The 14,733-nt window shown below is 39.8% G+C and overlaps 1 protein-coding gene across 1 annotated transcript in view; it reads left to right on the plus strand.

Moving 5' to 3' along the window:
- Window positions 1-3,473: 3,473 nt before the first annotated feature.
- Window positions 3,474-14,733, plus strand: part of OTUD4 (OTU deubiquitinase 4) — a 46,375-nt gene continuing 35,115 nt past the window's right edge. The window contains exons 1-3 of the mRNA XM_074338473.1: window positions 3,474-4,216; window positions 8,646-8,729; window positions 11,220-11,270. Of these exons, the coding sequence (XP_074194574.1) occupies window positions 4,058-4,216; window positions 8,646-8,729; window positions 11,220-11,270 (294 nt within the window). The 5' untranslated portion in view covers window positions 3,474-4,057. The remainder of the gene's footprint in view (window positions 4,217-8,645; window positions 8,730-11,219; window positions 11,271-14,733) is intronic.

The following is a 14,733-nucleotide window of genomic DNA, read 5'->3' on the forward strand; positions in this document are numbered from 1 at the left end:
TACATTATTGATTATATTCCCCAAACGGACTTTCATATCCCTGTGGCAATCTTGTGGTTATTACCGATCGTGCTTTCTAATTCCCTCACCTTCCCCCTTATCCCCCCCATCTAGCAACCCTCAGTTTTTCCTCTATGTCTCTGAGACTGTTTCTGATTAGTTCATTCATTTATTCTTTAGATTTCACATATAAGTGAGATCATATGGTATTTGTCTTTCTCTGAGTTATTTCACTGAGCATAACGTTCTCTAGGTCCATCCATATCGTTGCAAATGGTAAGATTTCATTCTTCTTTATGGCCAAGTGTTACTCCATTGTATAAATGTACCACAGTTTCTTAATCCAGCCATCTACCAATGGGTATTTCGGTTGTTTCAGAATACCCAACCTTTTACTGGAAAAAACTCCAGAAAAGTATCATTTTTTAAAACAAAAAAATCCCATCCAGTACTGTTTTAAGCTCCAAAGTTTGTCAAGCAGACTTGAGGTATTGATTATGCATAAGAAAAGAAAGGTGACACATTTGTATAAGTTGAACTTGATTAATTTCATTTGGTTCTCAGTAGCATTGTATCTTTCAGGTTTTATTTGATTAAAATGTCTGCTTAAAGAGTTCTTCGCTTTTGCTGGTCATAAATGGATTCCTCGGAGTGAAGATTTTCATTTTAGATGTGGTTTCTTGAAAAGTTTCATAAGTTAATGTTAACAAGTAAAGATCCTTTGAAAGTGAGTTTCTGTAAGTTTTGGTCCAGTTTAAGGTCATAGGATCCTTTATCGTTGCCTGAATAGTGAGCTATATTTGGGGATTTGGCATACAGAGGGTCTGTCTTGGACTAGGTATCAAAATACCTAAAGGATTTCCTTAAACAGGCCCAGGGTCAGATACAACAGGTGCTTTACTTCTAATTTTGGAACCAGAAGCAGATAGTTTAGAGTGAAGCTGTTCTGTTCTCATTCTGTAGGAGTGAGAACAATAAGTAATTTTGTCAAGACATCGAGTGTAGAAAAGACCAGAAATGTGTTATTCCTTCTGATAACAAACCACATTTTTACAAGATAACACAGAATTTTGATGAATTCTGATAAAGGCCTCTGTTTCCTTAGTATTTAAAAATTCATTTAAAAAATTTGAAAGTGGACTTTAGTGTCAGGTTCTATGCTAGGATATTTAAATGACTATGCTCAGTCTTATTTTGATTATACTATTGTCAGTGAATTAAATTTTTGTAATAGAAAATAAACATATTGTAGAATTAATGATGTATTTGGTTTTCTTTTTTCTTTGTTTTTTAACTTTTGTTTATTTTAAGTGTGTTTTTCCAGGACCCATCAGCTCCAAGTCAAGTACTTGTTTCAATCTAGTTGTGGAGGGCACAGCTCACAGTGGCCCATGTGGGGCTCGAACTGGCAACCTTGTTGTTAAAAGCACCGCTCTCTAACCAACTGAGATAACCTGCCACCCCAGGTTTTCTTTTTTCGTTTTTTCGAAGTATTTTAAAAGAATTTTGGGACTTTAGAAGATGGTGATATTACTTTGTTAAAAATATATTAAAGCATATTTAAATAAGATTGAAATATGGATAAAATAGAAAGTATGCTTGAAACACTATGAGTCACCCCAAATGAAATTATTGTGCATATAAAAGCAAAACTTTTGACTTGAATGACTTTTTAAAAAATGAAAGCAATATAGTCACAAATGTTTCAATTACAAAAAAAAAAAAAACGGTTGACAAATTTTCAAATGTGAAGTCCCTGGAAATATATTTCTTATATATCCTTAAGATATTCAATGCAATCTTACCACGATATATACAGTATACTTTCCATTAATACATACTGAATATGAGATTAGCTTCAGAAATTCTGATTGAACGAATATTAAATGTTAGGAAAGGCATGGTTTTTTTTGGCATATCAGAAAGTCTGTTGCTTATAAAATGAATACTACAGAATCTACTCATTTAGGAATTCAATATTTAAGCTCTACAGTTTAGGTGTTAACTCTCTTTGAATTTTTCTGCAGATTGAAAGGCAAACCATGCTTAAAAAAAAAGAAAAAGAAAAAGGAAAAAAAGACAAGCCATGTTGTAAGTAGTGACAAATTTCAGTAATTCTTTTTGAGTTGAATGAGAAGTGTATGTAGTGTAAATGTTTTTAGAGAAAAGGTTTGACTTGAAACTAGATTTTTCTAAAAGTGATTCCATATTGTTTATTTCTCTACTACATGTACAAAAGTTAATATTGGGACAAGAAAATTTATTTAGGTCACAGTAACTTTTGTAGTCTCCAAAAACAGCAGGACTGGAGATAGAATCTTTAAACATTAAGACATCAAATTGAGATGCTCCAAGGAAAGTGAATACACGTCATTAATTGCTTGCACTTAAAGTACTGAAAACAAATTTCTAGAGTCTTCGGTAGTTTGCATTGGACTCACCATCTGGCCTACCTTGTCCCCATTCCAGAGTTTGACTACATGTCTAAACCTACAGTAATCCCCCACTTTTCCCTTCTTCTGACCCACCCCTAAACCCCACCATGGCCTTGAGACTGGAGTACATTTTATGATTAACTATGTATTTAAATAATTAGGATACCAGCTGCTGTTGTATTGTAACAAAATAAAATTCTGGTGTCACAAAAACGTGCTGGAGAAATGCTGGGTTCTAAACATAACTTGACATTCAACTTCAGAGGGTGGGAAGTTGAGCTGGAAACCTCAAGCACTGGAACCCATGGCAAGTCCAGTATGTTATCAAGCAATTAAAAGATGAATTTTTTAAGAAAAAAAATTCTAAGATTTTCCGACCAGTGACATCTTTTTGTGCTGGGGTGCGCAGCTACAGTGGAAGGGTGAACAAAAGTGTCTGTGGCAAAGGCATCATCTTGCCACAGTGCGTGAGCTGTACTTTGAATTTCTAGCAGGAATCAGCAGTTCAGGGGTGATTTATGGACAGTCTGTGTCGTCCTACACTGTGCCAGTTCCACCAACCTTCGCCAATTAACTGTATTTTCTGCTTAAGCCGTTAAAGCCACCTCCATGGAAACGCCTCGAGAAGAGGGGGTGTGGGGGTGCGGGAGGGAGCAGACAGGTGCGCCCTCTGTTTGGGAATACACAAAGGGCCCACCCAGCCGCCGCCGTGTCCCTGGCAACTCCGCGCACTACTCAGGGCGCGCACTCACGGCGCGAGCTCTTTCTGCGGCACCGCGGTGCAGTGGGCGGTCCGGCGGGCGGGGAGGCACGCGGAGATTACTGCGCGTCAGCTCGCTGAGACCCTCGGCCAGCTCGCGGACGCTGTGCCCGGGAAGCGCGAAGCGACGTCCGGGAGCGCCCGTGCTGTAGGGACTTGTAGTTCGCGTGCCTCCAGGGCGCCGCCTCCACGGGCAGGCCGGCTGCGCGTCCCCGCCCGTCGCAAGCCGACTTCCTGCTGCTGACAAAACTACATTTCCCGGCATTCTCCCCGCTGTCGGGCCGAAAGCGAAAACAAATTCTGGGCTGCGAGGGTGCTGTCCTCCGCTAAGCGCCCCCACCCGCTCCCCGCCCCTCCGGCGCCCTTCTGCGAGGTGGGGAGACGAGAGGCCGCGTCTTTCTCTTTTGGCTTTCTTGGCTTCCAGTGTAGGGAGCGCGGGGGACGCAGGCGTCGTTTCACCTGAGCCGGCCCCGCGCGTGTGGGGGGCGGGGGCTTGCTCGCCTCACCCCAGTCGGCACGAGGAAACTTGTAGGGTAGACGACCCCCGGCCCAGGTGCTGAGCGGGGCAGCAAGGCCGCCGGGACGTGAGTGCTCACTCTCGGGTTTTCTTTAATTTCCACTCGGTTCCGTGGGGCGCGCGGTCCCTCGGGAGGAGGCCGCGTGCGCACAGCCATGCATTAGGCAGTGCTCCCCCATGCGCGCGGAGAGCGCGGACCGCTGCCTCCGGCTGCCGTCACCGCCTGCCGCCCGCGGAGCCCGAGCCCGAGCCGCCGCTCGTTCTAGGCCGAGGCGTTGAGGAGCCGGCACCGCGGCCATGTGGGGCTAGCCCGCGCCGCGCCTGGCCTGCAGCAAGACCGGCAACATGGAGGCAGCCGTCGGCTCCCTCGACGGCGGGGACCAGGGCGTCTCAGAGCCCCGCGAGGACGCGACGCCCATGGACGCTTATCTGCGGAAACTGGGCTTATATCGGAAACTGGTCGCCAAGGACGGGTCGTGCCTGTTCCGGGCAGTGGCAGAGCAGGTAATGGGGTTGGGGGTGGGGTGGGGGCGTTGGGGCCGGGTGGGAAAGCGGCTGCCGGCAGCTGTCCCGGCCGCCCACGTCCGGGGCTGCGCGTGGCCCCGCTGTCGTCACAGCCGCCCATTGTAACGCCGGAATGGGACGCTAGCCTGTCTGGAAGCTGTAAATCGAAACTTAAAAACCCGTAAATTAACTGGGTGTCGTCCCTCTAGGTTAAGAGGTAATGAGTTGAGGACAACCTGTGAGGCCTGCTGAGAGCGTGTACGTTTGATTGATTGGTGGGGACTTGGCGAAATGGTATTTTTCCATTCTGTTCCGCATTCACCGTCTCTCCGTTTTAGAAGCAGAGCGTTCACACCAGTTAACCAAATGTTTACTGGAGGAGGTGGTGCACCAGACTTGACTCGCAGAACGTTAGTTTTTCTGCGACTGGACTTTGGAATGTGGGGTAGTCAAGCCCGCACGATGTCCACTGAATCAAAAGGGGGACAATGTGCAATTTGGGAAAACCAACCTTTTAAAAATACAGAATGTCTTAAAAATCATAGTTTTTGAGTAGATCCCACACTTTATTATGTTCTGCAAGGCAATACAGATACGCTGAAAATCGTTTACTTTTTAAAAGTCTGTTTTGATGTTGGTAGTAGGAAGGGTGTAATTGAGGATTCTTTAGGCCCTTCTTGACCGAGTATTTTCCCTGTTAATGGTCAAAATAACTTTGTAACACAATTGCCTAGGAAGGTATTTCTGGTTTTTCTTGTAAGAACTTATTCTATGTTATATAACACTGTAGTTGGAAGTTATGCAGTTACCAAAACCCATCCTATATTGAAAAATAGCTGTTGAAATAGTTGAATAAAAGTTTCAGGTTACCTCCCTGGTGTGTATTTCATACCTTTCAGTTTGCTTTCCTTTCTTCGGTTTAAGATTCCTCCCCTCCCCTCCGTGGAGTTTTTATGTTTTTGTTTTCTCACCTTTTTTGAATGCTAAATAGCTTTCAAAATTTCTATTTGTGAGTGTTTTACTTAACATCTGTAGACCAGTCTATTTTCATTTTTTTCGACGTTGAAAGGCCAGCCGTTTATTTACCAAGGGCGCTTATTTTCACATCAGTATCATGAAATTGTTTTTTTGAAACAAATTGATTTAACTGGTACAAACCTTTGCATTATATTGCAGGCATTGTCATTCAGACATTTTTCCTAGAGCTCCCCAAATCAAGCTTTGTCTTTTTCAGTTCATTACATTTCTCTAATTTTTAGAAATTCCGGATGTTTCGGTCTTGCCACCCACCCTAGTCGTTACTATTAGTAGGTAAACAAGTCTGTCCCATTTGTGAGTTTGGGGATCTCCATCTGTCCTACTTCCTCTGTCTCAGCCTCCCTGAACTCCTCAGCACCTCCAGAAGCAGAGGGAAGAGGTGGAAGTGAATTCAGCCTCTATTTATATGTATTAGCACTAGTGAGCGTTTGGTAAGGGAAGAGGTAGAAACAAATAGAAATAAGGGACATATGGCACTTATTTGGAGTTGGATTATCCAGATCCTAGTTTATATTGAAGCAGAAAAGAGTGTCTGATTTCCAGTATTCCATGCCATAGATAATTGGTGAACTTATTGTAGTGTGGGATCTCTATTTTTAGGTAGAAAGGGGCGAGAACTAGTTATACTGAAAACTCATTGGTAACATCAGCTAAACCTCATTACAATAAGATGCAATAAAATAAGTTAGGCATAAGGGACTATCTCCTCCACTTATGTGACTGATTTTTAGTATACTGAGCTTAGAAAACTTTAATACCATGACTTTTGGGGAAATTTCAGTAGACATGCACTAACCATGTAGCCTTCATGGCCAATAACAAATTGTGTGTGTGGTGGGTGGGTGACTTAGCAACAACCTCAGGCTGCTCTTAAAAAATATGTACAAAGGATTTAATTTTTTGCCAATATTTTCTCCAAAAATATCAAAATAATTGAACATTACTAAGAAGGAGTCACAGTAAATAATCTGAATGGTGTCTGGGGGGAGTGGGGCAGAGACTTGAATTAGGAGTAAGTCGTACCTCTCCAAATTACCTGATTTAGATAGGACCTTCCCTTTTTACACTACTGGACTTGGGCCTGCAGGAGGCCTGACCTGAATCAGCTTTGTGGCTATGGAGCTAAAAATAGGGCACTCTTTGAGGACTTGCTAAAGCAGTGTATCTGAGCCTTCCTCGGTGTTTATCACTATCGTTTCCCAAGTAAATATTGGAAAGCCGCCTTTTTCTAGCTTATTTTCACGGGTATAATAATTTGCAGAGATATTTGTAATACCATTTGAATTTTTCCTGAGTGTCCTTGAACTTGCACAATATTAATACTTTTTAAACACTTGTCGTGTATGTAACCTTGCTTCTCTTGCAGTGCTTGGTTTTGTAAAGCACCAGCACCCAATACTTGATGGAAGTTGCTGGGAGTTTTGCTTCTGAGTAACAGGTTCAGATTTCATGTGCTAATAAAATCTTTGTTAAAAGGAGAAAAAACAGGAGATATGCCTACCGTTGTTTTTGACAGAAAATAAGCTTTAATTCATTTATGTCTGCCACCTGTTGCTAGGTAAATCACTTTTAAGACTAGCTTCACTTTGCTAACTGCAGGAAAGCCATATCAGATGACACTATGGTTTACTCAAACTAGTAATTCCTTGATTCACAGTAGTGTCCAATATAGCTTCTGTGAAAGAAGTGTTGTTATCATTTGTTGAATTGACAAATTGTGTAATGGTTGTTTTTTCATATGGACAAGCCTTCTGGTGCTGGAAGGTTACAGGGTATAAGAGTGTTTTTAAATATTTCTTAGGACATCAATGTAGGTACACTCAGTTAAGCTGAAAACCAGCTAGTACACTGAACACAAACTCATTGCCAACCTCACTAGAAATAGTGCATCTTCAGTGTATCTCAGTGTAAAGGGACATACTTTGTTTCCCGAAAATAAGACCTAGCCGGACAATCAGCTCTAACGTGTCTTTTGGAGCAAAAATTAATATTAAGACCCGGTCTTATTTTACTATAAGACTGGGTATAATATAATATATAATACTGGGTCTTAATATTAATTTTTGCTCCAAAAGTCGCATTAGAGCTTATTGTCCATCTAGGTCTTATTTTCGGGGAAACAGGGTTACTAGCTGTCCAGACATTTGTGCCTCTGATTCTGTGACTATATAAATGAGTCTTGGCTGTTACTTATCCAGAGACCTATAAAATGTGCAACTGGAACCTCCCTTTAACTTAATTCTCTGCTCACCCTGACTATAAGGAAGAATCACTCAGTTGGCATTGTAGCTTTTTTTTTTTAAAGTATAGTTGGTATACAATGTTATATTAGTTTTAGGGGTTCAGTATAGTGATTCAACATTTTTGTACCTTACAATGTGATCACTCCTCTAATTCTAGTAATTATCCGTCACCATGTAAACTTCTGACAGTATTATTGACTATATGCCCCTTCAATGTTTTCATCCATCCCTTCATCCCCCACCCCTCTGGCAACCATCCCTTTGGTCTCCCTGCATCTGTTTTTGTTTTGTTTTGTTTTTTTAGATTCCACATGTGAGACCATATGGTATTTGTTTTTGTATGACTAATTTCCCTTAGCATAATACTCTTTAGGTCCATCCATGTTATTGCAAATGGCAAGATTTCATTATATTTTATTGTTGCATAATATTCCATTATGTGCGTGCATGTGTGTACACATATACATGCGTGCGTACACAGGCACACACATCTTTATCCATTCGTCTCTTGATGGACACCTAGGTGGCTTCCATATCTTGGCTTTTGTAAATAATTATGCAGTGAACACAGAGGTGCATATATTTTTTCGAATTAGTGTTTTTGTTTTCTTTAAATAAACATCCAGAAGTGAAATTGCTGGGTCATAAGTTCTGTTTTTAGTTTTTTGAGAAATCTCCATACCTCCATACTGTTTGCCACAATGGCTGCACCAATTTGCAGTCCCACCAAAAGTGCACAAAAGGTTCTCTTTTCTTCACATCCTCGCCAACACCTTATGTTGACTTTTTGAAAATAGCTATTCTGACTGGTGTAAGATGATTATCTTATTGTGGTTTTGACTTGCATTTCCCTGATGATTAGTGATGTTGAGCATCTTTTCATATGTCTGTTGGCCACCTGTATGTCTTCTTTGGAAATTTGTCTTTTCATATCATCTGGCTTAAAAAGTACTACTGTTTTTATATGTCATGCCATCTTTGTGGTTAGAGGAAGAGGTGGGAATGAATAAAGATCTAGAAATTAGATAGGGAAATGGAGGGAGACTAATGTGTGTTGGTTGTGAGGTTATTTTGGTGTGAAAGATAGAACTAGGTTGCAACTTAAATCTTAACAAAATGCTTAATGATGTGTTGCTTTTTCTTTTTAGGTATTGCACTCTCAGTCTCGCCATGTTGAAGTCAGAATGGCCTGTATTCACTATCTTCGGGAAAACAGAGAGAAATTTGAAGCGGTAATTTGGAATTTTAGCATGCAATGGTGTCTTGACTTGTTCAGCCTTTAGAAGTGGCCTAGTGGGAATTTCACAGGCTGAATCTTAATGCAGGTTATGAAAATCACCCTATAAAAAAGAACTGCTTTATTGAATTTGCATCCAGTTATGTTGTGTGTGTTTTTTTTTTTTTTTTTTTTTTTTGGCTGTTTTGTGGTATTCATTTATTCAGACATTTAGAACGCTTCTATGACAGATAAGACACTGAGTTGTAGAGGATAGAAGGGTGACTTGGGCAGGATCCTTGCATATGAAGAGTGAGCTTTGTCTAACATGGTCAGGGAATTGGATGTTGTGGTTAATAGAGTTTTCTGTGATTGTAACCCCTATGAATTTAAAATATTTCAGACTTAAAATAAAAAATGCTGAGTATAGCTAATAACCGAGCGTTTTATCAGCAGGCATTACTAGGTTTTTAATTTTTAGGGTTCATAATTGTGAATCACATCAGAACACTAATTATGTAAATAATGATTAATAGTTAATAGAATTTTACTTAGCACCTTATTGTAATTTTTTAGTAGTATGTATAGAAGGCTGTGAAAAAAGATGAGTGACCTATTTTCATTTTACATTGAAAGCCTTATAGAATTTACTAGGTATTGGGTTTATGACTAGGATTATGTCATCTGACAACTTTCAATGGTATTTTCCTCTGTTGACTGCCAAAAGAACGTTTACACTTTGTAAATAACTCAGTTCTAAGACTTAGTAGGTAAATAGTTCTCAGTTTGGATGTGCTCTTGGGTCGGTGTTCCTATATTCAAGCAAAATAATTGTTATTGGTGACATTTTTCTGGATGCCATCTTACAAGATGGACAGTAATATATTCCAGAGAGGAGAGTTACCTGCCTGATCAGGAGATATGAAAACTTGTCTTATAAAGAGAAAAGTGGTAATGTGGAAGCTCGATAGAGAGTTTTAGGTTGTAGTGGAGATGAGGGGCATAAGTGGAGTGGTCTTTAAGTATTTGAACAAATTACAAGTGAGTTAGTCACTATTGGCCCCAGAAGGTAAAAACCTGTTGTTGATAGTAATGGAAATTGTTAGCATTGGTTGAGCACCTACTATGTGCTTGGCATTGTTTTAAATGCTTTGTGTGTATTTAGCCTTTACAGTCTTGTGAGGTATAATCAGAGGTTGAAAGTTTCAAGGAGGTAAGTTTCACTTTCCTTATAGTAATAAGCACCTTTAGTTTCTATTGGCCAGATTGGAAAAGGCTGTCATGGGAAGAGGGGGTGTACCCTGTGACCAAGAACGTTCAGTTATGGCCTAAATGGATACTTTCTGATTAGAAAGGAGAATCTCATATTGGATGCAGGCTTGTGTCAGAACACTGCTTAGGTCTCTTCCAACTTTAAATGGTTCCTTGGGGTTTTTTTAAGTCTGTTAATAATCACTTAGTACAGATCTAGCCTCTGATTGGTGGGATATTTAAAATATGTAGCCATTTTATTATAAGTATGTGTTGAAACTTAAGATAGTTTTTGGAAATTTGACAGTATACTATGTATAAAAGAATCTGAATATTAAAAAAAGAGAAACAAAAAAAGACGTAAATCCATGGACACTTAAAAGATTTTTATAGACTGGGAGTGTACTTTAATGTTTTTAAGTGTATTACTTTGCTAAATTGACTGGGAGTGTAATTTAAATAAAATTCAATTTGGTGTTTCAGACATGTCTTTTAGAGCTTTCTGAATTAAATTAGTGCAATCGCTCTTAGAAAAACAAAAAATATTATCACATAGCTTGAATAAACTCAATTTTATTTTTGTTAAAGTAACAATGATTAAGCTGTATTAGAAAATTTTTGTTGGTTCTTCAAAATATTTTTAGCATTATTCTTACCTCTGTTTTTAGTATAACTGACCCAAGATACAATGAATGTTCATATCTGTATTAGTAAACTAATTTCTTAGCTAATGTTATCTGTCTTTATTTAATTCTCTTCCTACCCATTGGCCATTAAATTAATCTTAAAGTACTGTTTTTTTATGTAATTTTTCAGTTCATAATATCACCTGTGGTGACCTTGAAATGCCTTCTCCCTCTTCTGAAAGTCCTGCCTGGGCTCAAAGCCCTCTATAAACAGGTGTCCAGTTGAGTTCCTCTCTCCCTACGAAGAGGGAAGTGTTCCTTCCAGCCAGGTCACTCCTGTCTTCCCAATACGGTGCTGTCACTGCCTTCATATGCCACGTTGTCCCTTTGCCCATCCAGATTCTGTCCAGGAAGCCTTTTCTGACAGTGCTTCCTTCTGTAAATTCTTTTCTATGTTTATGATCTTCACTTAGTCATTTGTATTTTCATAATTAGATTATATATGTATATATATTTTTTACCATTTCTAATGTATGCAAGGTTTGTGTAAGAACTTGGTAATTCACGGTGAAGAGGTTAATTATTGTTTTGATGTATTCTTAATAGACTTTCTTTTTTTCTTTTTTCAGTTTGTAGAAGGGTCATTTGAAGAATATTTAAAACGTTTGGAAAATCCACAGGTATGCAGTAATCTAACATTTTTTTAATATTTAAGATTAATATAGTATATGAAGAAGTTACAGTGAGTTACCCTGTTTCTTTATAAACATTTCTTAGGTATACATTTTTTTTTATTAGTTTCAGGTGTATAAAACAATACAATGTTAGACATTTACTCCTCTCACAAAGAGATAACACCCAAAATCTTACTACCCCTCTGATATCATACAAAGCTATTAATAGTACCATTGACTATATTGCCTATGCTGTGATTTTCACCTTGTGACTACCGTGTTACCCTGAAAATAAGACGTAGCCAGACCGTCAGCTCTAATGTGTCTTTTGGAGCAAAAATTAATATAAGACCGGGTCTTATATTAATTTTTGCTCCAAAAGACACTTTAGAACTTAGTGGCTAGGTCTTATTTTCGGGGAAACGGTATATATACAGAGGGTGCCAAAAATATGTATACACATTTTAAGAAAGGAAAAAACTATTAAAATTGTAATACTCAATATGTACCAATAACAAAAGATGAATACAAATCACGTTTGACTTCTGCAATTACAAGAGGTGCTCAAAGTGCTTACCATCAGCGTAATCTTAATACAGTTTTTGCCTTTCTTAAAATGTGTATATATTTTTTGGCACCCTGTGTGTGTGTGTGTTTGTGTATTATAGTTGACATTCAGTATTATTTTATTTTAGTTGTACAGGGTTGTATTAGGCATTTATATAGTCGATGAAGTGATTCCCCCCAATGAGTCCAGTACCCATCTGATACCCTACGTAGTCTACAACATTGATTACATTCCCCATACTGCATTTCACATCCCTGTGACTGTTTTGTGACTACCAATTTGTGCTTTCTAATCCCTTCACCTTCTCCCCCGACCCCCATCTAGCTCTAGCTCTTAGGTATACACTTTACACGGCATTTAATTAGAAGACAGAGCTGTGTATTGTGCACTGGATGTTGCCTAAGGACAGAGTCATGGTGTTTTTATTTTTGTTATAATGGCATAGATTGTAGCATAAAAGACCTAAAATAACAGTGGTGATGAATTTCAGGATGCTCTGTTTGTATGTGTATGGAGATTTGTGGACAGGGCAAGATTTTTATTTATTTTTAATTTTAATTTATTTTTTTAGTTTCAGGTGTACAAAGCAACTTAATAGTTAGATATGTAAACCCCTCATTAAGTGATAACCCACCCCGCAAGCTACTACCTCTCTGACATCTTACACAGCTGTTATAATACCATTGACCATCTTCCCTATGTTGTACTCCACATCCCGTGACTATAAATACCTATATATTTAATAATAGTTGACATTCAATATTACTCTACTTCAGCTTTCAGGTGTAGAACGCATTGCCAGGCATCTACACAGTCTATGAAGTGATCCCCCTGATAAGTCCTGTGCCCATCTGGCACCTTACATGATTTTTACAACATTGTTGATTCGAATCCCCATACTGCATTAACTACCAATTTTTTTTTTTTTTTTAAATCATTTCCAGCTAAAGCCTCCAGTCTTTTTTTTTGTTTTTTAAAGATTTTTATTGGGGAAAGGGAACAGGACTTTATTGGGGAACAGTGTGTACTTCCAGGACTTTTTTCCAAGTCAAGTCGTTGTCCTTTCAATCTTAGTTGTGGAGGGTGCCGTTCAGCCTCAAGTTGTTGTCCTTTCAGTCTTAGTTGTGGAGGGTGCAGCTCAGCTCCAGGTCCAGTTGCCGTTGCTGATTGCAGGGGGCGCTGACCACCATTCCTTGCGGGAGTCGAACCGGCAACCTTGTGGTTGAGAGGACACGCTCCAACCAACTGAGCCACCCGGGAGCTCAGTGGCAGCTCAGCTGAAGGTGCCATGTTCAATCTTAGTTGCAGGGGGCACTGCCCACCATCCCTTGCGGGACTCGAGGAATCGAACTGGCAACCTTGTGGTGGAGAGCCCACTGGCCCATGTGGAAATCGAACTGGCAGCCTTCAGAGTTAGGAGCATGGAGCTCTAACCGCCTGACCCACCAGGCCGGCCCTTAACTACCAATTTGGATTTCTTAATACCTTCACCTTTTTCACCCTGCCCCCAACCCCATTCCCATTTATCACCCTGGTAGATCTAGTACCTATTTGGCACCATATCCAGTTGTTACAATATTATTGACTATATTCCTTACGCTATACCCTACATCCCCATGACGACTGTGTAACAACCAATTTGTACTCATTAATCCCTTCCCCTTTCACCCATCCTTAACCCCCCTCTCATCTTAAAGAAGTCCCTCTAAGATTCCTTGTAATACTGGTTTGGTGGTGATGAACTCCTTCAGCTTTTTCTTGTCTCGGAAGCTCCTTGTCTGTCCTTCAATTCTAAATGATAGCTTTGCTGGTAGAGTAATCTTGGTTAGATGTTGTTGCTTTTCATCACTTGGAATATTTCCTGCCACTCCCTTCTTGCCCGCAAAGTTTCTGTTGAGAAATCAGCTGCCAGTTTTATGGGGGCTCCCTTATAGGTGACTGCTTTTCTCTTGCTGCTTTTAAGATTCTCTGTCTTCAACCTTTGGTGTTTTAATTATGATGTGTCTTGGTGTTGGCCTCTTTGGGTCTGTCTTGTTTGGGACTCTCTGCACTTCCTGGTCTTGTATGTCTATTTCCTTCACCAGGTTGGGGACGTTTTCTGTCATTATTTCTTCAAATAAGTTTTCAGTTCCTTGCTCTCTCTCTTTTCACTCTGGTACCCCTATAATGAGAATGTTGGTACGCTTGATATTGTCCCAGAGGCCCCTTAAACTCGCTTCAATTTTTTGAATTCTTTTTTTTTTTTTTTGCTGTTCTGGTTGGGTGTTTCTGCTACCTTATCTTCTGCATTGCTGGTTGAATCCTCTGCTTCATCTAATCTGTTGATTCCCTGTAATACAGTGGTACCTCGGTTTTTGAACATAATCCGTTCTGGAAGATGGTTCGAGTTCTGAAACATGCAAAAACCGAGACACAGTTTCCCCATAGAAAGTAATGCAAAATGGATTAATCCATTCCAGACCTTTAAAATCAACCCCTAAAACCGCAAATTTAGCATGAATTTTACTATCTAATGATACCATAGATCCATAAAATTTATGGCGTTCGTAAACCTAAATGTTTGTCAACGGAGATGTTGGAAAACCGAGGAGCCAGTGTATATTCTTCATTTCCATTATTGTATCCTTTATTTCTGACTGGTTCTTTTTCATGGTTTCCATCTCCATTTTTATGCTTCCTATCTCTGTTCTCCCTGAGATCATTGAGCATTCTTTTTATTTTGACTTTTATTTTAAGTGTGTTTTTCCAGGACCTGTCAGCTCCAAGTCAAGTAGTTATTTCAATCTAATTGTGGAGGGCATGGCTCACAGTGGCCCATGTAGGGATCGAACCGGCAACCTTGTTGTTAAGAGCACTGCACTCTAACCAAGTGAGCTAACCGGTCGCCCCATTGAGCATTCT

Source organism: Rhinolophus sinicus, chromosome 15 (genome assembly GCF_057876585.1).
Source record: "Rhinolophus sinicus isolate RSI-liver-muscle chromosome 15, RSI-T2T, whole genome shotgun sequence".
NCBI lineage: Eukaryota > Metazoa > Chordata > Mammalia > Chiroptera > Rhinolophidae > Rhinolophus > Rhinolophus sinicus.